The 27,726-nt window shown below is 35.3% G+C and overlaps 1 protein-coding gene across 3 annotated transcripts in view; it reads left to right on the top strand.

The window, feature by feature from the left end:
- The window catches only part of DTNB (dystrobrevin, beta), a 273,847-nt gene that overhangs the window by 151,335 nt on the left and 94,786 nt on the right, over positions 1–27,726 (top strand). For all 3 annotated transcript variants that reach the window (XM_012652544.1, XM_012652543.1, XM_012652542.1), the window contains exon 9: positions 7,785–7,909. In XM_012652544.1, the coding sequence (XP_012507998.1) occupies positions 7,785–7,909 (125 nt within the window). The remainder of the gene's footprint in view (positions 1–7,784; positions 7,910–27,726) is intronic.

The following is a 27,726-nucleotide window of genomic DNA, read 5'->3' as shown; positions in this document are numbered from 1 at the left end:
TGGCTCTCTGCTGTTTACAAGAGACAGCAAAAAAATAAGGTCACAGAAAAGTTGAAAGGATAAAAAAAGACATACCAGGCAAAGTATTAATCAAAAGAAATTTGTCGATATTATATTAATCTTAGAAAAAGGGTTTCAAGGAAAAACTCTTTACCAGAGAGTTTAGAATGGTAAATTTTATGTAATATGTGTGTGATCACAATTTTAAAAATCTTCATCAGAGATAAATTTACCAAAGATGAAATTAATACACATCTACTAATGCAGCTGTAAAATATATAAAGTAAAAGTTAATAAGAACACAATAAGAAATTGAGAAATACATTATCAGAATGGGTAATTTTAAAACCCCTCTCTTAACGATTGTTAGAAGTATTAGATAAAAAGTGAAGAATGTAGAAAATTTCAGTGTATGCAGTAATTAATGATTGCACATTCTTTTCAAGCACACAAAAATTGACCACATAAAGGAAGCTTCAAAATGAATTAGTGTTATATAAACTATATTCGAGAAATCAATAACAAAAAGATAATAAGAAAACAACCATACATTCGGTTATTAAAAGCCTAGTTGAAATGAACAAATTCTTAAAACAACATTGCTTACCAAAACTGATTGAAGATGGGATAGAAAATCCAAATAGTAGAACAGCAGCATAATCATTAAAGAAATTGGATTAATTCAATGTCTTTACACAAAGGAAACAACCAGGCCCGAATGACTTTGCATGAATTTCAACAAACATTCAAATGAAAGATTAATTGCAGTATTATATAGAATTTCCCAGATTCTAGAAAAAATAATGAGCATTCTCAGTTTCATTTTTGAGACTAGAATAACCTTGGTACCAAAACCTTACAAAGTCAGCAAGAAAAGGATACAGGCATACAATGTAAATTAATCAAATATCAAGGTAATTGGGGTATCCATCATGTCAGGTATTTATCATTTCTTTGTGTTAGGACCTTTCCAACTGCTCTTTTAGTTATTTCTAAGTATACCCTAACTTATTGTTGATTATAGTCACTTTTTTACTATGAAATATTGTTCATTTTATCCAACTATATATCCATTAACCATCCCCACTTTATCCCCTGACTCCCTGCTCCCCTTCCCAGCTTCTGGTAACCATCATTCTGCTATCTCCATGAGATCAATTGTTTTTAATATTTAGCTCCCACATATGAGTGAGAATGGGTAAAATTTGTCTTTCTATGCTTGGCTTATTTTACTTAAGTGAAAGAAGCATAGTTTGTTTAGGTTTTCATTTATGTTCATGAGTGAAAGTGGCTTGTAATTATCCTTTTCTTGCTGACTTTGTAACATGTTCTCCAGTTCCATCCATGTTGTTGCAAATGGCAGAATTTCATTCTTTTTATGGCTATATAATATTCCACCATTGTGTCTATGTACCACAATTTCCTTATCCAGTCATCCATTGATGGACACTTAGGTTGATTCCAAATCTATGAAACCGCTAAATTAAAACATTGAGGAAATGCTTCAGGACGTCGATAATTTAAACACACATGCACACACACAAAACAACAAGAAAAACCAGAAAACCGTAGTAATCTATGAGTAGAAGAAACTCCCTTAACCTAACATAGGGTATTTATAAGAAATGATAGCATCCCATATATTTACTGGTAAAATGTTGAAAGTATTTGTTTAAAGGTTGAAAACAAAACAAGAAGGCTTGCTATCACCACTTTCATTCAACATTTTATGGGCAATCTTAAGCAGCATTGTAAACAAGAAAAAGAAATAAGAGGTATTTGAATTGAAAGGAAACAAAATTATTATTATTTGACAATGACTGTCAATGTAGAAAGTCTGAAAGAATCTCTGGATAAATCATTAGAATTAATAGAGAGCAGGGACAACAGAAGTAAAAATAGATAAATTGGGCTATATCAAAATTAAAAACTTCTGTGTATTAAAGGACACAATCAAAAGAGTGAAAAGGCAACCTATGCAATGGTAGAAAATATGTTCAAATCATATACCTGATAAGGAGTTAATATCCAGAATATATAAATAACTATAACTCAACAAGAAAAACAAATAACTCAATTGAGAAATGAGCAAAGAACTTTTCTCCAAAGATGATATACAGATGGCTAACAAACATATGAAAAGATGATCAAAATCACTAATCATTAGGGAAATACAAATCAAAACCACAGTGAGCTATCACCCATTACACCTATTACAATGGCTACTATTAAAAAAATTACAAAGTAAGTATTGGTGAGGATGTGGAGAAATTGTAACCCTTGTGAGCTTTTTTTCCCCAAGTTTTTGAAATAACATTTATTTTTTTAAAAGTTAATATACACACAGTATAGGGAACTGAAAAACACAAGAAGCAAAGAACAAAGTCATCCACAGTCACAAGCAGTTTATAGTCTGATATGTCCTTCTAGATCCTAACCCTTGTGAACTTTGGTGAAATGTAAAATGGTACAACCTTTATGGAAAATAATATGGGCAGTTCCTCAAAAAATAAAAAATGTAACTATCATATGATCCAACAATTCCACTCTGGGTATATAGCGAAAAAAAAAAAATGAAAGCAGGGTCTCAAGACATTTATACACTCATGTTCATAACAGCACTGTAGCCAAGAGGTGGAAGCAACCCAGAAGTCCATCAGTGGTTGTCAGGGGTTGGGGGAGGGGGCCAAGGGCAGTTGTTTAATGAGTATATAATTTCAGTTCTGCAAGATGAAAATGTTCTGGAGATTGGATGCACAATAATGTGAATATGCTTAACACTACTGAACTGTACATTTAAAAATGATTGAGATGTAAATTTTATGTGTGTTTTACCACAACTAAAAAAAAATAGAGAACAGGGTTGCTGGATACAAAATCTTTTTATAAAATAACTAGAAATAAAAAATGGATGCATAGATCCTTTATGGAGAAGAATTTAAAACTTTATTGAAAGACATTAAAGAAGGTTTAAATACATGGGAAGATGAACACATTCATGGAAAGTAATGTTCAGTGTGTAAAAATGTCAGTTCTCTCCAGAATTATCTGTAGATTTGATCAGTTCCCATTGAAATTCCAACAGGATTTTTTTTGTGGTAAATGACAAACTGATTCTAAAATTTAGGTGGAAGAGTAAAGGGCCAAGAACAATGAAGATACTCCCCAAAGAACATAAGTTTGGGACACTTGCACTACTTGAAAAGAAAAGAGGAAGCCGGACTAATGAAATCGCTGATAATTGTTACAGGGATAGAAATAGAGTATCTAGTGGGAAAGAATGGACTATTTATTAAATGATTCTGAGACAATTGATTATGCATAGAGGATAAAATTGAATTCTTTCCTCATGTTGATCAAAAAGTCAATTCTAAGTAGATTCAAATTTAAATATGAAGGGTAAAAGCTATAAAACTTTAGAAGATAATGGAGAATATTTTTATGACCTCGGGAAGGGAAATATTTCTTAAGATACAAAAAGCACAAAACATAAAGGAAAAGATTGCTAAATTGGGACTACCAGTATTTAAAGATGTTCACCAAAAACATAACAGAGTGAAAAATAAGCCTCAAAATAGGAGTTGTAAGACATAACTTTCCTAGAGTTAAACTATAAAAACTATTAATGCAAAGAACTCTTACAAATCAGTAAGAAAAAGGTAATCCAGTGCAACACTGTGGCAAAGACAGGAACAGGCATTTCACAGAAGAAGCACAAATGGCCCATAAGCTTAAGAGAAGATGCTCAATCTTTTTAATAAGCAAGGAATTGCACATTAAAACCACAATACTATTTATCACCCACCAGCTTGGCAAAGGTTAAAATGTCTGCCAGAATGTGGCGTTTAAGAAACTTTCTCACACAGCTGATGGGAGTGGAAACCCCATCAGTGTAACCACTTTGTAAAAACAAATTGGCAGTGCTTAGTAAAATTCAATGTGCGTAACCCTATGACCCAATAATTCCACTCTTATGAAATTCTAACTCATGGCTACTAAGAGACATGGACAAGAAAGTTATAGCAGCATTGTGAATGATAGGGCAAAAATGGAAACAACCCAAATGTTCATTGGCAGTGAAATGGATATATAAATTATGATGTAATTAAGCAGTGAAACACCATCAAGCCGTGAAAAAATGAGTGAATTGCAATTACAGGCATCAACACAGATGAATTACAACAAAACTTTGAGTGAAAGAAGCCAGCTGCAGAAGACTACAGATATGTAGGTTTATATAGGTTTTAAACCTATCCAAATAATGTATTATTCATACATAATTGCTAACATAATAAAATCAAGGAAATGATTAATACAAAATCCAGGACAGTGAATATCAGGAGAGGAGGAGGCACTGTGGGAATGGGATGTAGCATTAGGGTAAGGGCCCATAACAAGGTTTGGAGTGACTATAATGTTCTATTTCCCAGGCAGAATAGTGGGTAGTTGGGCATTTGTTTTATAACTTTTTAAACTGTACATACAGATTTTATACCCTTCTTGTATATTTTAAAAATATAACCTGTAGTATTTTTAAGAAATGGTAGGAAATGTTTTGAAATTAGTTAAAGTGGATTAAAGTATTGAAAATGCAAAAAGATTGAAAATTATTGCCTAAGAGTATTTAGAGAAGATTTGATTTGCTACATTAAGGCTTCTCCATTACATCAGTTTTAGAGTCCAAGTTGGGGGAAAGTACAGAGACCTCAAAGAGCATCTCTGACAAAGCAGCTTAAATGAAGTGTAGAAGATGCCAGTTCCTACACTTGGACTACTTTTCTTTCTTCATCACTCCTTCACTTCCTTAAATATTTAGTTATTGACTCCTAACTCTGGGCTTTGTCCTGGGGCTGAGTAGACAGAAGAGGTGATGTCCTTTTGGTATTTTTCAAAGTCATGCTCGGAAACTTTGTTAATGTTAGGTTCCTAAACTAACCCCTTATCAAAATTCACTTCAGATCCGTATTGTGAGATCTTTTTAAGAAAATCACTTATTTATATGTTTAGACAACCTAATTGAATGCATAGCTTTAAATTTTTCAGGGTAATATCCTTTTTGGATTGGTTCCAGACTTTAGTTAATCGTTTAATTCTTTTATGTATTTATTCCAGTTTTTTTTCCTTCCCATACAAATCAAGCTTCTCCTTATGTGGTTTAATTATTTGGAATTGACCTCGATGTCAATTTGATAGATCGATTTTACCTTTCTATCTATATTTTTGAGGCTTGAAATTGGATCTAATCCTAAATCTAGACCTTGACTTAAAACAGTATTTTCAAGAACATCACAAACATACTGCTAGAGAATATTAGGTAGCACAAAGACAAACATTTTTTATTTAATAATCATGTAGTTATTTTGATGTTGATTATAAAAAATACACATGAAACCTGCGATTTCATGGCTATTATTGGTTGGAATGGAGCTAAAGTAGTGTGTATGATAATCCATCTCACATAGATTGCATGAATTAATGGTCCTGGGGGTTCTCATATATAGCAAAAAAATCATTAAATTAATACCTGGATTAAAGATATAGTATTTAGTTATAAAGATGAATTAAGATATTCTCTTTGTCCTCTGTCTCTTATAATTCTCAAAAAATAAAGTTTACATGGTTTTATTAAGAAAAAGCAATCTGAGGCTGGGCACGGTGGCTCACGCCTGTAATCCTAGCACTCTGGGAGGCCGAGGTGGGCGGATTGTTTGAGCTCAGGAGTTTGAAACCAGCCTGAGCAAGAGCGAGACCCGTCTCTACTAAAAATAGAAAGAAATTAATCAGACAACTAAAAATATATAGGAAAAACTAGCCAGGCATGGTGGAGCATGCCTGTAGTCCCAGCTACTCGGGAGGCTGAGGCAGAAGGATTGCTTGAGCCCAGGAGTTTGAGGTTGCTGTGAGCTAGGCTGACGCCACGGCACTCACTCTAGCCCAGGCAAAAGAGTGAGACTCTGTCTCAAAAAAAAGAAAAAGAAAAAGCAATCTGGAAAATTCATCTAGGCAAATAATTTGTTCAAATACATATCGTATTGTAGGACAGGTTTTGGAAATACAAAGATAAATAAAATGTAGATCCAACCCTTCAGAAGCACCTGTATAACAGAGATAAGCAAATAAAAATTGCAACATAGCATAGTAAGTGAAAGAGTGGAAATATGTATAAGGTAAATGGGTAGCCTGGAAAGGCAGTTGCTGACTTAGGGAACAATGAGGAAAGTCTTCCCAGAGAAAGGGGTACTTGCAAGCAGGCTTGAGAGTTGAGCAGAAAATTTACAGAAAGATATGGTGGGAAAAAGGTGACCTAGGAATGGCACGTGCCAAGGTACAGAGACCTAAAAGAATGTGGTGTATTGGGTTAATTGTGAGCAGCTCACTGTTTATGCAAAGTAGAAGGAAAGAGAAGCAGGAGCCAGGTGTGAAAGCTCTTGTATGGAAAATGAAGGCATTTATTTAGATCTCATTCTATAAATGATTATCAGCCTTTGAAAGATTTTAAGCAGAAGAGTGACATGATCTCTGGGCAGTGCAGAAGGTGGATTAAAAGGGAAGAATCAGAGTCACATTGCAGCTAGTTATTGGATAGAGGGAAAATGGAAAGAAGTTAGGAGAGAAATTTAGAATTTCTGCTTTGTTTAGCTTTTATGATTTGCAGGAAATTAGGTTACATCTTGACTTTTCCCAGAATTTAATGTGTTGAAGGGGATACTGGTAGGTGATTTGGAGCCAATATGTGAAGTTTATGAAAAAATTGTATTATTCAGCCTTTATTATAAACAAATACTAATTTACTTTGCCTATATGGTCTTAAAGGCAAACAGAGTTTTGTGTATTTTGTGTTAAAATACTACAGCAAGCAGCATATAAAAGTCAAGCAGAGACGTGGTGTTGATGAGGCACATGGCTGCAAATGAGTTTTATTTTCCAATTAAAGTGGCACATATGGTAATAAACTGCAGAGGCAGTAGAATGAAGTATTTAAACTTTTTTGCAGTTAATATCCTGCCAAGAAAATTTCAGACAGCGGTGTTATTTTAAGGGAATTGGGTAGACAATATAATCTGTATATAAAAACCTCCTTTAAATATAGGTTTTAGAAGTGAATGTTCTATTTAACTTCATTGTGGCATATTGTTTACTTTTGTGCATATTTAGTATTAAATCTTAGTAGTCTTTGGATTTGGTGTGTATTACTCTACCTTCCAGAGAAATGCATTGATAAGCCAATTTATTTTTGTGCCTTTAGTGTATCATAATATAGAGTCACGATTCTGGGGCTGACTGCCTATGTATGTGAGTGACTGTGTATCTGTCTACAGATGCTTAATACAAATGTTCTGCCTCACATTTATTTGGGAATAGCCTAACATTTTGAGATGTAGCTTAGTCAGCTAATTTGCTAATGTATGTAAGCCATGTCCTCTTAGCTTTTAGTATTGTAGCCCATCAAAAAGTTGACTCTGATTGAGGAATTAACTTTAACATCTTATGAGAAATGACTCAGAAGCATCAAAAGGGTGAGTTCATGCAAAGAGTACATAGAGATGTCTAGGAAGTTAACATTACTTGATAGTGTGACTTTGTAATAGAAATGATGTAGAAACTGCAGAAATGAAGGAACCACAAATGACTTTGGGACAACTGCAGGTTCCTTTCTGCAAGACCCAATAATATTGACTATTATGAAACTTGATTTTTATTTGAAAAGATATTTTCTACACTCTTGTCACCAAGTTCTTTTGAAAGGTTAATTCCTTATTTCCTTATTTTCTACTTTGACACAGAAATCCCCTGCAAAGAAGCTGAGCCATGCAATTAGTAAGTCTCTGGGGTGTGTACCCACGAGAGAACCCCCACATCCTGTTTTTCCTGAGCAACCAGAGAAACCACTTGACCTTGCACATATAGTGTAAGTATACACCTGGATGTGGATCCTGCTAAAATGGGGGCCTTTGGATCAAAACTGATATCACCAGAAATGAACATTTAACTTTCTGGTATTTAGTTTCCTTTTAGGGAACTTAGACTTCAAGTTTCCTTCTCTTTAAATCACCATAAATATCTGCATGGAAACCTGGCTCCTGATTCCTAAAGCCTAAGTAATATAGTAGTCTCCAGAAACGTGAATCCGTTGAAGAGTAATTATTGTGCTAGTTTTAGCTGGATTGCCTTTTGTTGTTTGTGTGTTCTTGCCTTAAATCAGTGGTAGAGATTATTTCTTCTCTACAGTAGTAGTCCCCATAGAGACTTTAATTTAGACAACGTGGAAATGAAAAACAACTTAATTTGCTTTTTCTGTATGGAAAGAAAATCAAGAAATATAAGACTGTATTTTACAAATAAAACTAGAGTGTTTTATATATATATTTAATTGAATATTCATGCTAAATAAAGCAAGGGTGGGTAGAGGGGAACAAAAAATTAGAGAAATAGAAAAAAGAGGAAAGATAAAAAGGAAGAGAAACAATGAAGGATAAGATTCAGTCTCTAAACTGATTTCTTCACTCTGAATGAAATGATGATACTAAGTTTGCTCTGCTGAATAAGTTGGTAGAGTTATGGATCGTTAGTCTTTATCAGGTATTTAGAAGTTTTTCTGTTGGAGTGGACATCCATTTTCTTTTACTTAGCTGTTAGAAGGTAGTTTGACTAGATGAGCTCTTGGGAATCTTTATGTTTTCTTTTTTCTTTCAATTATTTAAAAACCTTCTATATTTATTAAAATAATACGTGCATGTGGATTAAAAATTCAGTCATACAGAATAGAATAGCTTATAAAGAATGCAACATACCTTCCCACATTTCACTGTCCTTTGGGTTTACTAGTAGTTATATCTCTAAATAATATGTTTAGAGTGCTGTTTCTTGACTTAGTGGTTTTAAACATTATTTGATTCCTTTTGTGGTGTAAGGAATCAACCTCATTTATAACTCTACGTACCAACCCATCCCAGTTTTTCAAAATTATATCACCACTTTTTAATTCGTTACCTTTGTAATTTTAAAGAATATTCTTAAAACTCTGTTTCTTGTAACTTCTTTCCACTTCAGCTGGGTAAACTGAGAGAAGTAGTACCTTCTGTTTACTTCTGTCTCTGCTTGCCTCCTAACTTCTGCCATCTACGCCATTACTTTTATATTTCCAAAACTGATAGTATTTCTGTTTTCTTCTATGACCATAACTAAGTCTTCTGAGATTTATTAGGGGTTACATCTAAAAGTTGAAAACCGGGGCCAGGCGCGGTGGCTCACGCCTGTAATCCTAGCACTCTCGGAGGCCGAGGCGGGCGGATTGTTTGAGCTCAGGAGTTCGAAACCAGCCTGAGCAAGAGCGAGACCCCGCCTCTACTAAAATTAGAAAGAAATTAATTGGACAACTAAAAATATATAGAAAAAATTAGCCGGGCATGGTGGCGCATGCCTGTAGTCCCAGCTACTCGGGAGGCTGAGGCAGGAGGATCACTTGAGCCCAGGAGTTTGAGGTTGCTGTGAGCTAGGCTGACGCCACAGCACTCTAGCCCGGGCAACACAGTGAGACTCTGTCTCAAAAAAATAAATAAATAAAAGTTGAAAACCAAATAACAGCATTTACAGTTAATATCATTCATTACACAAATAGTGTGCTGTGATTCTGTGTATCCTTTTGTGTAGTTCAGTGTCACGATCCCTGTGCAGTTATTCTCTCATCAGAGCTCACTGGGCTCTTCTTTCTTATGTACCATTGATTGCTCAAAATCATGCCTGTTGGTTTTCTAACCGGGTTGACTTTCTTGTACAGTTTTGGTTGTTATTGTTGTTTTCCTTCAGTTTCCCATTGCTTTCTTCTTGTTGGGTGAAAACATACTCCCTCAGCTCCCACTGTGTTCTCTAGGGCTATTTATCTATTGCTTATAATCCATTATTTGTTATTAAATTTGTTAATCTTTTCTCTTTTTGGTTAGTGTTTTTTATGTTGTACAAAAAAAAGGCCATGCCTGCCTCAACATTATAGTGGTTTTCTCCTTTTTTTTCCCCTTTAGGTTTCGAAGATGTCCCTTTCATATATGTTTTTAGTTATCTGGAATGGATTTTTGTGTATGGTGTGATATAGCCTATCCAATTCTCTCTCTCTCTCTCTTCCTCCCTCTCTCCGCATCCTGATTTGAATAATAACTTGTCTGAGGACCATTTACTGGGTCCCTACTGACCTACAATGCCAACATTGTCAAAAATGAAGTTTCCAAGTTTGCACAGGCTGGTTCCTGGCTTCTTTCTTCTGTACAAGAGGTACAGTTGTTGGGTCAAAAGTTATGTGAATCTTGACCAGAAGAAGTATGTTGGGAAATCCAACAGTTTAGTGTAGACTTTGGTTAATCTCTTTATTTTCATCTTTACTAAAGCTGGATATAGTTTGGCTTGGAAAAAAAAATAAATCTCTTCATTTTCATTCAGGGGCCCTACCCCTACCTTTACTTGATGTTTCTGAGTTCAGAGACTTTTTGATCAGTTTGACTAGAGAGTAACCTCTGATTTCCTACTGGGCCTAGAGAAGAGTGATCATCTTGCTGTGTGGTGTTAAGGAGTGGGGCCGGAAGAGGTAGAAATTTGATGGGAATTTGCTACTTCTTATACAGACTTTCAACCAGTCCTCTTATTTTTAATGTAACCTCTCCCCCATCTTTCAGAGGTACCAGATGTCTCTAATTCCTGAGCATTCCTGGTGTTCTGTGGCTCCATTCTGCCCTCTTAGGGTGAACTTGACCTCAGGTTTCTTCTCTATTTATTAAAAAAGCCCTTCCCATATATAGTTTCTGTTAGAAATTTAAATGGAAATGCCATCTGGGATTGAGAACTAAGAACTAGCACCTAAATTTTTTCTTTATTGGTTCTTATTTTATTATATTTACCTTGTATCTTTTTAAAAAATAAAAACAATTATAGATTAGATAAAGTTGTGGTCCCGTATGTTCCTCTTCTTGATCTAATTACCCTTTCTCTCTCCCACAGGGTGGCCACTAATATTTATTTGGTATTTATCACTCTGTACATGTTTTTATACTTTTACTAGATGTTTATGCACCCATACAATCAAATTTGTTAAAACTATATAAAAATGATCATGCCAAAAAAAAAAAAGATCATGCCCTACATATCCTTCTGCAAGTTTACTACTTTATTAAATAATGTTTTTGAGATTTATCCAAAATCTTAAATGGTATTCCATTGAAAGATACATCACAAGTAGTATATATATTACAATTCTTATATTGATAGACATTAAGATTATTTCCAGTTTTTAGCTACAACCTGCAACACTGATGTGATCGTGCTCATATGGAGAAATTCTCTAAGGTAGGAGGGTAACTATGGCATTCTAGGAAATGAATATTTCATAATGAGGACAGAGCACATAATAATGTAGTTGCAAATTAACCCGCAAATCTCAGTGGTTCAACTTGTAAATGTTTATTTGTCACTCATACAGTCTGTGGACTGGATGACTCTGGAGCAGCGGACTCTGGGTAGTGATTCAGTGGTCCAGGCCACTTCAGTCTTCTGGCTTCACCACCTTAACCGGCGGCCTGGGTGATTGCTGCAGTGGGGGAGGACGGTGTAGGGAGAGCTCAGAGCCATTCTTCTGTGCTGTGGTTCACAAGTGACGCATGTCACTTCCCCACAGCCCCACCTAATTTCAAGCATAAATAGCCTTCTGTGTACCTAGGAAGGAGAGGCGAACTAGATACTGGTCAGCTCTAGTAACGTGTTCTGTAAGTGTCTTCAACTCTATTAGATATTACCTAGAATTCAAATTTTATAGTTTAAATATTTATTAATCTGAATTATTCCCAGGCCAAGAATATAGTCAGCAGGCCACTTGAAAAAAAGCCGTGGTAACTTCCTTTTTAAATTCTGATGAGATTTTGAGCAATTAATCCTATTTGGCTAGATAACTTTTAAAGTCCCTTTCAACTTTGAGTTTCTATATCTTACAGATTTTTTCTGTATTCACTACGTGTTAAATTGTTCCCAAACTCAGCTGATATTAAGGTCACTCAGAGAGCTTTAAAATTTAGTACATATTACCAAGTCACTTCCATTCTAAGTCAACTTAATCATTATTCTGGGGGTAGTCTGGGAATCTACCTTTTGAAAAAGTTCCCTAGTGCATTGGATCAATTTATGGAACCACTGCATTAGAACATAAATGGTTTTATCTATATGAACAACAAGCTAAGAATTCAGTATTAAGCATTAAAAAATATACACAGAGTACAAATAAAAGATAAACATGTAAGTAGCAATTCTTAACTCCTGCTAAGATTCTTAATTATCCATTCATTCAGCAAATATTTATTGAGGACTTTCTAGCTACTGCGCAAGGTGCAACAGTATTCATTTAGTACTTTGCTTATTTGCAAATAGGTTTGAGTAAGAATGAGGAAGTCAGTTTTATATAGTTGCAGCAGGCTGTTCTGAATTTAGTTCATGAGACTCTTTTAATTAAAGATTGATCCTGTTCATAGAATTTTCTGAGAGGCTCACCAATATTTCCTGTTGTGTGTAGCCTGCAAAATAAAAAAATTAATAGAATCAAATTCTGACTACTTATAAAATGTGTGGATTCTAGGGTTTGCCAGTGTCAGTATTTATGGATCCCAAAGCACTGGGGATCATACTTTTCTTCAGAAAAACACAGAGGTGTTGTCTTCCTCTTCAAAAAGAGTGGATATTCTGAATCATTATTTATCTTCAGCTTTTTCAGATATCAGGAAACAACCCTCCATTTTTATGTAAATATGATATTTTTCTACTTCCAACAATAATGACATCCTAATCTTCATGAGTTTTAACTGTCTGGACACCTATAAGGAATGCACAGTTCTCCTAAATGCTCTGAAATTGGATATCTTCATTTCAGGAGCACCCTGCAGAGTGAGGGAAACTTTATTAAAATGTTCCACTGTAATCACTTGGACAGTGCAGCTTGAAATTAGAAGAGGTATAAGTTGCCTATTTAGTGGCATCATCAGTCACTTCAAAATTAAGTTTTATTTTGTACCGGATAACTGGGGCCAAATAAATGCCTTCTAAAGAGGTCTGAAATAGTTTTACTTGAAAGCATACCTTCAGATAGCTTAAATATTCCTCAGTCGTGGGCCTATGATACTGTTCTGGTCTAAATACTGGGGAAGGTTAGGGATTTCTTTAAAGTTGCTGAGAATTTCTAGATTGGTGTGATAGTTTCTGACCAGTTTCAAGATTGTACCATTTTGTCCAAAAGAACTATCCTACTCTTTCGAAGCTCTGATAAATAATAAAAATCATATATTCAGCCTTTATATGTATAGTTCTCTAATAAGATGTCTTAACCTTATGATTTGTCTTTATCTTATTGGCAGGTTAAGCAAGGCTTTTGTGAAGAACTACGTTGCCAGTGAAACCAGAGGATGACTGGGAATTAGCCTAAGGAGGGTTGGGGAGGACCCTCTGGCAGAGGGCAACAGGGCCGGAGTCCCCTGATCAAGGGCTGGCCACCTACGCCAGCAGGGGCCACCGCAGGATGTGGGACTTTATCTTTAATTGAAGAGTTTAAAAATATCACTACGTGCTAGACAGAAATAGGGAGTGGGACAAGAGTGAAGGAGAAAAGCCCAGCTATAGGGTTACTTCTTAGGCCAGGTGAGAAACGCTGGTGGTTTGGACTGTCATAGTGGTAATGGAGACAGAAAGAAGTTTGTAAACACATAAAATATCTTATGTTTTACCATTATTGTAATGCCCAGAAATAAAATTAAGACTCAGTAGAAATTTGAGGCAGGAATTCAGTATGAAATAAATTAAGTATGAGATAAAGTCCTGTGTATTTTAATGTTTCGCTGTTGGCACAGAGTAGAGATTTGTTCAGATCCTCACAAATTTGAGATTCAAGTGTTGTTGATATTTGTTGAGACCCACAGTGTTGCAGGCCCTTGGCTCATCTCTTCTGTATACATTATTTCATTTAACCCTCACAGATAAATACCATTAGCCTATTTAATAGATCAGGACACAATATTGGTGAGGTTGAATGCCGTGCCCAAGATCACACAGCTACAAAGTGGTGGCTTTCGGACTGGAGTCTAGGCTCCTGTCTCCACTCAGCCTTCTTTCCTTTGCACCTGTCTCCTAACATGCTGGCACACTAAGAAATCGTTATTATAGAAACATGCAATAATTGAAGTGTTATTTGAACCCCGATAGTTTTAGAATCAAGACAGAGCATTAAATAACTATAACTTGGTTGGTTGAATAAGGAGGGCAGTGGGATATGATAGAAGGAAAACTGGATTATTTAATGAAAATCAGGAGACTGCAGTTTGCTTTTCTATAAAATGGTGGTAATAAAACTATCTAAATTATCTCAGGATATTGTTTAAAGATAAAGTATATGAAAGTGCTTCTAAGAGGTTAGGATGCTGTAAATAACTTTAAACTTTTAAAGTCTTTTCCTTCAAATAAAATAAAACATATCACAAAAATGTAAACTCCACAAAGGCTGGAGTCTTTGTCTTCTTCTCCACTGAATTCCCAGTGCCTAAAATAGTGCATGGTGGGCACTTAAAATATATTGAATGTATGAATGATACTAAAGATGACTTATATAAACAGGTATCTACCTCCTCCCCCTTTTGTGAATGATTTTGTGTTTTGATTTGTTTTTATTTTTTTCTTTCCAAAAGTAATGCCTCTCGTGTACCTACAGTTTCCTAAAGCTTCCACTAGATGTCAGGCATATTTCCTTGTGTTGCTTTTCAGGGGGCGAAGGGGTGTTGGGAATATTCAGTAAACAAGGTTTTTCAAATAAACCTCCAGACTTGTATTCAAAACAAAACTAATTTGGTTATCAACACTCTAACAACTTTTCATACTTCTGAGTCTCTAAGAGAAATTAGTTGCTTCTTTTGGTCAAAACATTTTTATATAACCTCTAGCTTTTGATGTCTCTGATAGGCTTTCTGCTATCCTAATTCAAGCAATTTGCTGTTGCTTAGGACCTAATTATCTAACCACAGAGTCCTTAAACCTAATCTCTTTAATTAGTGGTTAGTCACCATTACTTTTCAGTTTGTGGTTATTTATTTCTTAGAGAAAGCAAAACTTCCCAGTCTTGGCTTAGCGTATATATTCCTGTGAATTCCAGCAAGAAAGAGCACAACAGTCTTCCACCACACACACCTGGAATTCATCTGTTCTCTTAGCAGGGGCTGGCAAACCACAGCCTTCATGCTAAGGCCAGCCTGCCACCTATTTTGGTATGGCCCACGATCTAAGAAGACTTTTATATTTTTAAATGACTGAAGAGAAATAAAAAATAATATTTTGCAAAGTGAAAATTATATGAAATACAAATGTCAGTGTCCATAAATAAAGTTTTATTGGGACATGACCACAATTACATATTGTTTATGGCTGCTTTCTGTCTACAGTGGCAGAATTGAGTCATTGATGACTGACACTATATGACCCTCAAAGCCCAAATTATTTACTCTCTGGCCTTTTATAGAAAAAGTTTGCTGCCCTCTGCTTTTAAAGAAGAGTGGATAAAAACTGCAAATTTTGGATACTTTGTGCTTCTTGATATTCTTTTTTCTGAATGCTCATCATCATTTTTGGTTTGATGGCCCAGATTGTTTTTCCACCCAATGGTTAAAGGTTAATTGGTAACTTCTTCTGTTGAAGCACTCAGATAAAGTTTGTTACCTAGAAACCAGACTGCCTCTTATTGACAGAAACTCCTTCCTTTGTTTCTTGCTGCCTTTGCATACATAAATATATAGCATGTTTGAACAGTTAAGCCAACCAGTTTTCTCTATACTTTGCATCAAAACAGAATTAACCTAGACAATTAAAAATACTGTTATTTAAGCTATACTATATTATAAAATTATAACTAAAGTAATACTTTATTGTGGCTCTAATTTGTTCTGTTTTAACTGCCATTCTGTTTAATACTTAGACTCTATGTATGCATTACTTTGTTCTAAAACATATCTGTTCTCTTTGTTATTTTTTTCCTATACCAACCTCATAGATATTCTTTTTGAACTTTGGGCAACTATGCTTTAAGCATCAGTGCTTTTAGCATTTGTGAACTTTTTAGTCTAACACAATAAATCTGCTTGTTTTGTACTTTATTCATAATGACTTTAATGATCAGTAGAATTCACCAGACCAGGCGTAATGTCAGACCATGTGTAACCCTATGAAAGAACAAGTCTGCCTTCTTGTTTATGATGTTTAATTATTAAAGCTCACTTTTGTGACACTTCTTTTTAAAATAATGGATGAATCCAGAGGTGGAAATGGCTTTTGTGACAAGGGCATTTCTGGTGAATTGCCTAGCTGTTCGCATCTTTTTTTATAAGCCAAATTTGTTGTTTTTTTTTTTCAGAGAGAGTTATTAATTGGTTTTATTGTATTCCCAAATTGTCAGATGTTAATGGAGTTTACAATATTGATATGTTGGTCTGGGTTGAAACCACTATTTCCACAGTATTTATTGAATGTGTATTGTGAGTAGGGCTCTGTTCAGTGGATAGAGTCTTATTTGAGAAAACTGACAAGGATACTTTCCCTCTTAGACTACTAGGTTAATCTGATGTTCTAGTCACTTGAAAGGAGTATTGGATTCATTCTGGGTATCTTGGTCTCCTGAGACTGAACCTATTTGGAAGATTATAATCTTGTGCTGTTTCTGACAGGTTGAGCATTCCAAATCTGAAAATCTGAAATCTAAAATGCTCCAAAATCTGAAACTTTTCAAGCACCGACGTGATGCTCAAAGGAAATGCTCATTGGAGCATTTCAGATTTTGGATTTGGGGATTTGGGATATTCAGCAGGGGTAACTATAATGCAGATATTCCAAAATCCAAAATCTGAAACACTTCTGGTCCCAAGAATTTCAGATGAGGGAAACTCAAACTGTACTTTGATTCTTAGATGATAGCTCATCTGATACTAATTCTATCTTGCATTTTGCTGTAATGATTTTGAAAAACCTGCTCCTAGTAACATAATCTGCTCACGAGTGGGCTACTAGGCACCTAAAATTACAGGTTTACACAATTTGACCTTTTGGAAAAAGAAACTTTTTATTCTATTTATATAACCTAGAATGTGAAGGCTCTTATGGCTTTTAGGTCATAGCTCATCTGATACTAGCTCTGCATTTTGCTTGGATCAGTTTGAAAATCTAGCAGCTGAGGAGTACAGGATTCCCTGAGAGCCTCAGAGCTTCAGTAGGTCCTGGTTTCACTGTTGTCTGTTTCATTCCATTTCTGTCTGAAGGTCCCAGAAATCATTCTTTTCTGAGCTTAGGGTTGCTGGCTATCCCTGGAAGTATACTTCTCCGAAAAGGAAAGAAAGAGCAAAGGGGGTCATGGATTATCTAAGATAGTCCTAGAAATAGGATAAGGATTTTGCCTGAACCTGGGGGGGGGGGGGCTGTGTGTGTGTTTGTGTTGGGGCAAGAAAACTTGCATACACTCATGAACCCACACATCTAAGTATTTGTGTACCTGTGTGCATATGTGTGATAAAGAGGCATGGTCATGTGAACAGCAAATATGATGATTGATTATGGTGCAGTAAGGAAAAATAGCATTATTTAACAAACAAAACTCAGAACCGTCAAGCTTTAATCCTAGGAGGGTAATTATTCACAAGTGGTTGTGACTGTGTTCTGCTGAGTTTCACTCTCCCTTGAGATTTTCTCACCCTGTTTATCATTATACTACCAGAGAGCACTCTGCTTTTAAACTCTGAATCTCACATGGCCCCAAATCATCATCCCTTGGTTTTCTTTTCTCTTTTTATTGTGGTAAAAAAATTTTAAAAAACCATAAAATTTACCATCTTAACCATTTTTAAGTGTACAGTTCGGTAGTATTAATTATATTCACATTGTTAAACCAAATTCCAGAACTTTTTCATCTTGCAAATCTGAAACTCTGTACCCATTAAACAACAAAGCCCTTTTCCCTCCCCTCCCACTCTGCTACTCCTTGGTAACCACCATTCTAGTTTCTGTTTCTATGAATCTGACTACTTTACATATTTCATGTAAGTGGAATTGGTATTTGTCTTTTTGTGACTGGCTTATTTCACTTAGAATAATGTCCTCAAGATTCATCTTTGTTGTAGCATGAGACAGGATTTCCTTCCTTTTTAAGGCTGAAAAATATTCCATTGTATGTATATACTACATTTTGTTTATCCATTTGTCCACCTATGGACACTTGGGTTGCTTTCACCTCTTGGCTATTGTGAATAGTGCTGCTGTGAACAGAGGTGTGCAAATACCTCTTTGAGACCCTGCTTTTAATTATTTCATATATATATACGCAATAGTAGGATTGCTACATCATATGGTAGTTCTATTTTTAATTTTTTAAGGAGCCTCTATACTGTTTTTCATAGAGATTGCACCATTTTATGATCCCACCAACAGTGCACAAGGGTTCTAATTTTCTACATCCTTGCCAGCACTTGTTATTTTGTGTTTTGTTTTTATAGTAGCCATTGTACTGGGTATGAAATAATATCTCGTTGTGGTTTTGATTTGCTTTTTCTTTTTTTTGATGGTTTTATTGAGGTCGAATTTATGTACCGTGAAATTCACCCACTGTGACTGTTAGGATTTTCAGTAAATTTATATAGTTTTGCAACCATTGCTATCATCCAGTATTAGAATATTTCTATCATCCAGAATATTCTATTCATTTATAGTCAATCCCAGCTTTAACCTCCAACCCTAAAGCAACCACCAATCTGCTTTCTGTTTCTATACTTTTGCTTTTCCTGGAAATTCATATAAACAGACTCATACAATATGTAGTCTTTTGTTTCCAGCTTCTTTCATTTAGCATGATGTTTTTGAGGTTTAACCATGTGGTAGCAAGTATAAGTAGGTCATTTCTTTTTAATTTTGAAAATATTTCATTGTATCATATTTGTTTATCCATTCACTCGTTCATGGACACTTGGCTCATTTTCAGTTTTTGCCTATTTCAAATAATGCTGCTGTGAACATTCACGTCTTTATGCAGACGTATGTTTTCATTTCTCTTCAGTAGATACCTAGGAGTAGAATTGCTGAGTCATACAGGGTTAAGTGTAGTTTAACTTCTTAAGAAACTGCCAAACTGTTTTTGAAAATGGTGATATGTTGTTACAGTCCCACCAGCTATACATAAGAGTTCCTGTTTTTCCACATTCTCACCAACACTTGGTATATTGTCGTTCTTTTGGATTATAGCCATCCTAGTTAGTGAGTAGTGGTATCTTACTGTGGTTTTAATTTGCATTTCCCTAATAACTTATGATATAGAGCACCTTTTTGTGCACTTCTTTGCCATTCATATGTCTTCTTTGGTATAATTGTCTTTCTAGATCTTTTGCCCTTTTTTTTCTTTTTTTTTTTTTTTTATTCGAGACAGTGTCTTGCTCTGTTGCCCAGGCTGGAGTGCAGCTGGCATCATCATAGCTCACAGCAACCTTTAACTACTGGACTCAAGTGATCCTCCTGCCTCAACCTCCCGAATAGCTGGGACTACAGGTGCACACCACAGTGCCCAACTGACTTTTCTATTTTTGGTAGAGATGGAGTTTCACTCCTGCTCAGGCTGGTCTCGAACTCCTGGCCTCAAGCATTCCTCTGGTCTCAGCCTCCCAGGCCTCCTCCTGCTAGGATTACAGGTGTGAGCCAGCCTCTTGTCTTCTTATTACTGAGTTTTAAGAGTTCTTTATATATTCTGGATACAAGTTATATATCAGATACATGATTTGCAAATAATTTGTCTCAGCTTATGTCTTATCTTTTCATTTTCTTTCTTTCTTTCTTTTTTCTAAGAGAAAGGTCTCTCTCTGTCACCCAAGCTGGAGTATGGTGGCTCAATCATAACTAACTGTAACCTTGAACTCCTGGCCTCAAGTGATCCTCCTGCCTTGACCTCCCAAAGTGCTGGCATTACAATCGTGAGCCACTGCACCTGGCCTTATCTTTTCATTTTCTTAATGATCTTTTGAAAAGCAAAAGTTTTTAATTTTTAGGAAGTCTAGTTTATCAATTTATTCTTTTATGGATTGTGTTTTTGGTGTCATATCTAAGAAACCTTTGCCTAACCCAAGATCACAAAGGTTTTCTCCCAGAAGTTTTATAGTTTTAATCCTTACATTTCAGTCTACAATCCAATTTTTTTTTTTTTTTTTTGAGACAGAGTCTCACTGTGTTGCCCGAGCTAGAGTGCCGTGGCATCATCCTAACTCACAGCAACCTCAAACTCCTGGGCTCAAGTGATCCTCTTGCCTCAGCCTCCCGAGTAGCTGGGACTACAGGCATGTGCCACCATGCCCGGCTAATTTTTTCTATATATTTTTAGTTGTCCAATTAATTTCTTTCTAATTTTAGTAGAGACGGGGTCTCGCTCTTGCTCAGGCTGGTTTCAAACTCCTGAGCTCAAACAATCTGCCCGCCTCGGCCTCCCAGAGAGCTAGGATTACAGGCGTGAGCCACTGCGCCCAGCCTACAATCCATTTTTGTGTTAACTTTGAGTAAATTTTTATGTATGGTTTGAGTTGGGAATCCAAGTTCCTTCTTTTGTATGTGGATATCCGCATTTGTTGAAACGACTATCCTTTGCCCTGTTGAATTGCCTTGCCATCTTTGTCAAAATCGTTTGACTATAAACATAAGGGTTTATTTCCAGACTTAAGTTCTATTCTATTGACCTATAACATGCCTCTCCTTATGTCAGCAGCACGTGACCTGGATTACTACAACTTAATAGAAGTTTAGAAATTGGATACTTTAAGTTCTCTTCTTTTTCAAAATTATTTTGTTTATTCTAGGTCCTTTGCATTTTCATATAAATTTTAGGATACACCTGTTAATTTTAACAAAAACTCTGCTGGGATTTTAACAGGGATTCTGTTAAATCTATTGATCAGTTCTCTTCCTCCTCATATCCTACCTGCCTTCTCCCTTATTTTTTGTTTGTATGTTTGTTTGTTCTCTGTTTTATTGCCTTCTGTGTTTGTATTTGAATAGCTAATCCTGTCTAGGACATAGTCATCTTATATGTTTAACAAATCCTTAGCAGTGATCACAACCATGGATATATTCTCTTTGACTCAGTCCACTTTTATATACTACTTTAATGATAATATTAATGAAAAATCCTTACAAGGTTTTTCCAAGATGTTTCTTTAGTTTGAACTTACCATACAAGTCAACTCTTTATAAAAGTGTCTAGATGTATGTAAAGAAAATTCAGGTCAGCATCATCTCTCCCCCCAAAAAAAAAAAGAAAAGAAAATTCAGACCTAGTAAATTGGTTTAGCATTGTAATATATCTGTCTTATAATATAATCCAGTTCATGTCATGTTTTTGGTACTTACTCCTTCAGTGACTTCTCATTATATTTAAAATAAAAGTCAAAGTCTGTATAATGATCTGTACAAGGCCCCATAAGTTCTGGCTCCGGCAACCTCTGTGACTTTATTTCCTACCACTTTTTCATTGGTCCCTGTGCTCTTTTGTGACACTGGTTTTGTTCATTACCAATACCAATTATGTTCCCATCCGAGGGCCTTTGCATCTGCTTTCATTTGCCTGAAATATTCCTCATGCTGATGTTCACGTGACTTATCCCTTAAATATTAGCTTCAAGTCTCACCTTAAATGTTAGCTTCTCAGAAAGATTTCTGTAACTCCTTTATCTGAAATAGCACCATCAGTGCTACCTTGTATCCTCTTACCTTGCTTCAGTTTCTTCATGGCACTTCCCTTTATGTCACATTATTTTATTCATTTTCATATCTGTTTATAATCTCTTCCCTACTAGATTATAAGCCCTTTGAAGACAAGGATTTTATCTTGTTTCCTGCTCTATCTCCAGATATAGAATGAGACTGGCAAATAGTGGACCTTAAATAAATGCTTATAGAATGAATGAATGCATGTATACGTTTATGTGCTTATGACTTACTAATAGCACTGATATTGAAATGATATCAGTATGTCAGGAGACAGCCTTTATTTCCTATATTTTTACAATGCTAGAACCACTAATATAAAAATTGGGCAAGAGGTTGAGGCAGAAGGATCATTTGAGCCCAGGAGTTCGAGGCTGCAGCTATGATCATGCCATTGCACTCCATCCTGGTCAACAGACCCCGTTTCAAAAAAAAGGTAGGGGGGAGGGTTGGAAACAATGGTTCTCCATAAAATAATTATTATGATTATTTTTTAAATTCTTGAAAATAATCATTCTTAATATTGGAGAAATCTGTTTTCTTTGAGCTTTATTTCTTCCCTATCTAAACCTAGAATATACCTGTTAAGTAATTTACATAATTTCATGCAGACATTGAGTCTCAGAATTATATTTCATTGAGTGGGATTTCTTCATAATATTTGTATACTGGCTGTAATTTAGAATAATCTGAATATTTCTTAGCACCTTTACAAGTCTTTATATTGCCCACTTTTGACTGGTACCTGAGTTTAGATTCTACTATATTAGCCCTTTTCATTCTTCTTAAAACTCTAATCTATTTACATACTTCTAACAAATTAATCTTCTTGACTCACTGCTTTTGTCATATTACTTCCCTATTTAAAAATATACAAAACCCCACTGCCTGTAGAATTACAGAGGCACTCCTCATACTGGAATTCAAGGCCCCTGTGTAATCGGGACCCACCTTACTTTTTGAATCCTATCTTCTGCTACTAATTTATGCAGTGCAAAGCCTCTGCTTTGGCCAGAACTGCCTCCTTTCTACCTTTTAAAAGTTTATATCCCTTCCCACTGAGCTGGCTCCTGATAGCCCAGCCCAGCTATCCCTTTTCCTGAATCCCTGCTTGCTTCTTTCAGGTTTTTACATGTTTTATATATCTATGATTCCAGCTTAAATTCTGCTCTATCCAGGAAACCATCCTTAAATCCTAGAAGTAACTAACTCGTATGAATCTCTTTTTTCCATTCCTAAATTCCTCGTGTTGTTTCATTCCTAATTACCCTTTTTTGTTTTATCAGTCATTTGAGCACCCAATAAAATACTGTCTCCTTCTTTAAGGATTTCTGGAGTATGTATTAAACCTAGACTTCTTGAATATTATAAGCACCTCCGTTGTACCATCAACTTCTTAAGGGCTGTGATTGTATATCCTCAGTGCCTGGCAAATTCCTGTATTTGTGGGACTGAACTTTATACAGCCTCAATTGTAAATTCTAGTTGAATTAGGTTAAATTTGGCAACTTTCTTGTAGTCTCTCTGCAAGGTCATATGGTAGGACCTTGCTTCTTTGTTTGATATTCCTTTGCTTATCTTACTGAAGCTTTGGAAAGCAACCAAAGAGAAGTTACTCATATTGTAAAAATCTGTATTTTTTTATGAGCTCTGGGAGAGTTCTTCTGGTCAAGATAAGATCAGAATAAGGCATCTTCCCCTTTGGTGTAAAGTGGCCCTTCTCTTTTGTCTTACTTACTTTTGCCCTTTGGACAGTGTTAATGGAATAATCTTAAGCATAAAACTGGATACATTGGCTCCAAGCATGAATTTAAGGAAATATTCTGATAAACTATATTAAATAATCTGCCTCTTTGGATTTTCACTTGTTTAGTAGAATTCTTTTTGGAATTTAAGGGAACTTCTTATTTCTCTGTAGTCATTTCTTCCAAGCTATTACCCTCCTCATGTTTAATTCTGTATAAATTCAGCTATTATTTTTCACTGATTTCCTGTATCCAGTTTATCACAAGAAAAGCATTCTTTTTAAGAGCTTTTCCATAGAGTTTATTGAGATGAATATTTAATGTCTTCATTTTGAGAAATCACCTTAAATTGCCATTAATGTTACCTGTGTGAGCTCAGCCCTTTTGAAACTTAAAAATCTAAAACTGGTATAATATGGAAGTATAAAAAAGGTATCCCCAAAATTGAATGAACATGAATAGGGCATAAAACCAATTTGTGTTAACATATAATATTCATTTTACACATATATGAACAAATACAAATAAATGGTATAATGCTACACAGAAGAATACATTTTAAGCATTTCTCCATGTTTTCATATAGATTTAGAACATTAACATATACTATTCATCTGATTCTATGGGCATTTTAATTTATAAGCTGATCATCTTAAATTTCTTCTCACATTTGCCAAGTTGTCAAGTAGGAAACACAATCGTTTTATTCCTGACCTTTTGAGAAAATCAGCAGTTAGAGCATAATTAATAATTATAAGGAACAAGGGCTTATAAGAGAAATTCCTAACCACAGGCCCACCTTCACAAGAGTTTGAAACCAGAATTTATACCATTGTTTTGGGCCCAAAATCCCAACTTAAAAATTAAACTTAAAGTTGTTATTTTTGGGTAGTTCTCCCAGAAACCTGTCATAAGCAATCATAGTTCTCTTTGGAGGAAGGCACTTAAAAACCTTAGCTTTGAATAATCTCCACAGATAAAGATCCAAAGAACTTGAACTCACCCAAAAAAGGAAAAAATAAATGGGCATGAGTAAGAATTAATAGAAATAATATATTAAAGTCCCACAAAGAGTTTAATTATCAAATACAGAATATAAAATAAGTCCTTTTTTGAAAAAAAGGAGTATATTAAAAATATAAAGAAACAAAAGACTTTAAAAATTACCAGAAAATTTGAAGAAGAATCACAATTTCTAGGAATTGAAAAATAATTTAGAAACCTCAATCGGATAAGGTAAATTTTAGATTAAACTTTGATAAGGAGTGCATTAGTGAACTGAAAGATAAATCCAAACAGATTATTCAGAATATAGCACACAGAGACAAAAAGATCTTGTAATATATAGATAATTAGAACTCCAGAAGGACAAAACAAAAAAACTAGAAGTGAGGCAAAAAGATAACGAATGTGAGTTGTACCAGGTTGATAGCAGATGTCAACAAATCCCAATTAAGATTTTATTAATGAAAGAAAATCCCCCAGCCTGAGCAAGAGCAAGACCCTGTCTCTACTGAAAATAGAAAGAAATTAGCTGGACAACTAAAAATATATAGAAAAAAATTAGCCGGGCATGGTGGTGCATACCTGTAGTCCTAGCTACTTGGGAGGCTGAGGCAGGAGGGTCACTTGAGCCCAGGAGTTTGAGGTTGCTGTGAGCTAGGCTGATGCCATGGCACTCTAGCCCAGGCAACAGAGTGAGACTCTGTCTAAAAAAAAAAAAGAAAGAAAGAAAATCCATACCCAGGCACATTATAGTAAAGCTAGAGGACAGCAGAGAAGATTATTAAAAACGGAAAAAAGACAGATTATTTGCAAAGAATTTACAATTTCACAGAAAGTTGTCTTTTCAAGAGCAACATTAGAAACCAGAGGACAGTGGAATACTATGTTCAAAGAACTCAGGAAAATAACTATAATCTTACAATTGTATACCCAGTGAAAATATATCTTCCAAGAAAAATAAGACAAAAAACATTTGCAGATAAATAAAAATAGAGTTTACTACTAAAGGATGCTCACTAAAGGCATTTCTAAAGGGTATACTTCAAGGAGAAGGAAAACGATGCTGGACATTTGACAAAATTCAACCCTCATTCATGATGTCCTTAAAAACTCTCAGAAGACTAAGAATTGAGAGGTCGGGTGTAGTGGCTCATGCCTGTAATCCTAGTACTCTGGGAGGCTGAGGCAGGAGGATTACTTGAAGTCAAGAGTTTGAGAGTAGCCTGAGCAAGAGTGAGACCCTTCTCTACAAAAAATAGAAAAAGTTAGCCAGGCATGGTGACATGTCCCTGTAGTCCAAGCTACTTGGGAGGCTGAGGCAGGAGGATCACTTGAACCCAGGAGTTTGAGGTTGCAGTGAGCTGTGATGATGCCACTGCACTCTAGCTGGGGTGACAGAGTGAGATTCTGTCTCAAAACACAAACAAACTAGGAATTGAGAATAATTTCTTCAACCCGAAAATGCACATCTATGAAAAATCTATAGGTACTATCATACTTAATGGTGAAAGACTGAACACTAATATTGAGAAGGAGGCAAGAATGTCACTCTCAGTATTTCTATTCAGCATTTTACTGGCAAGCCTAGCTAATGCAGTAAGACAGGAAAAATAAAGGCATACAGATTGGAATGGAAACATTAAAATTGTCTTTATTCACAGATGAGGTGATTGTGAACATAGAAAATGCTAAAAAATACCTACCAAAAAAAACTACTAGAACAAATGAAGTTACCAATATTGTAAGACATAGGTCAATATACAAAAAAATTAATGGCATTTCTACATATTAGCAAAAATGAAATGTTAAAAATCAATACCATTTATAATAGCATGAAAACATAACATAGTAATAAATATAATGAAACATATGCAAGACCTATAAACTAAAAACTACAAAATATTGCTGAAAGAAATTTTAAAAGACTTAAATATGTGAAGACATATACTGTGTTTATAAATTGGAAGGCCAGTGGTGAACCTAGCATTCTGGACCCATCCAGAATGGGACATATTTAACAGTCCTCTCTTCTGTATGTCAAAATTATTTTTAGGTGTGCTGTAGAACATACCTGTAGTCTCAGCTACACAGGAGGCTGAGGCGGGCGGATTGCTTGAGCTTGGGAATTTGAGATCAACCAGGATGACAAAGCAAGACCCCTTCTCTTAAAAAAACTTTAAAAATATTTTTAGTAACTACAATGAAAGGAAATAATTAATTACTGATTTCTGCTTTTGCCTTTATTATTTCCTTCCTAATTTGGGGGAGATTTTCTCTGTTTATATTCATCAGATATTTATTGAGCTCTCAATATTTTCCAGATACCACTGAAAGAAAAACAGACAAAAATTCTTTGCTCTCATGGAGCTTGTTTTCTAGTGGTAGGAAACACACAAAAATCATAATAAATAAATTATATAGCATATTATTAATAAAAGGATAAGTGCTATTAGAGAAAAATAAAACAGGAAAAGAGAGATGGAAAGTACTGGAAGTAGAGCGGGTTACAATTTTTAATGGGATTATCATTTTAGGCCTTAATGAAAGGTGACGTTTGAGTATAGGCTTGAAGGAGGCCATGGAGTGACCGACCTTTTTGGGTGTCTGGGGGAAGAGTGTTCCTTGCAGAAGGAACAGGTTGTGCAAAGGCCATGCAACCAAAGCATACCTGACATGTTTAAGGAGCATCAAGAAAGCTGGTATAGGGAGTGTTAAATTAACATGGGGGAGATGAAATCAAAGATCTTATAGGGCTTATGGTGTAGGGTCTTATAGATCGTTGTAAGAACTAAGTGAAATGAGGACACATTTAGACAGTTTTATCTCATCTGACTTCCATTTTAAAAGGATGCTGCTTCTGGCCACTGTGGAGAATAGACTAAAGGAGGGTCTGGATGGAAGGAAGGAGTCTAGTTAGGCAGCTTTTGAAAAAGGTAAGAGATGAACTTAGGTGGACTAGGTGGATAACAGAAGAGGGAAGAATTGATCAGATAAAGGATCACTGAATATATTTGGGCCAATGGTATTTGCTGACAGATTGATGTGGAATATGAGAGAAAGAGAGGTCAGACAACCGAAAGGATAGAGATGAGGATTACTGTAGGTAGAACAAGTTTGCATAGGATAAGAGCTCCATTTTGGACATGTTGAGTTATTTTTGAGTTATGTGTGGTTTAGCAATATAAGTTTGGGAATTGGC

This window comes from Propithecus coquereli, unplaced genomic scaffold, assembly GCF_000956105.1.
Source record: "Propithecus coquereli isolate 6110/MARCELLA unplaced genomic scaffold, Pcoq_1.0 Scaffold39, whole genome shotgun sequence".
Lineage (NCBI taxonomy): Eukaryota > Metazoa > Chordata > Mammalia > Primates > Indriidae > Propithecus > Propithecus coquereli.
This window is presented reverse-complemented; position numbering and strand designations above follow the sequence as displayed.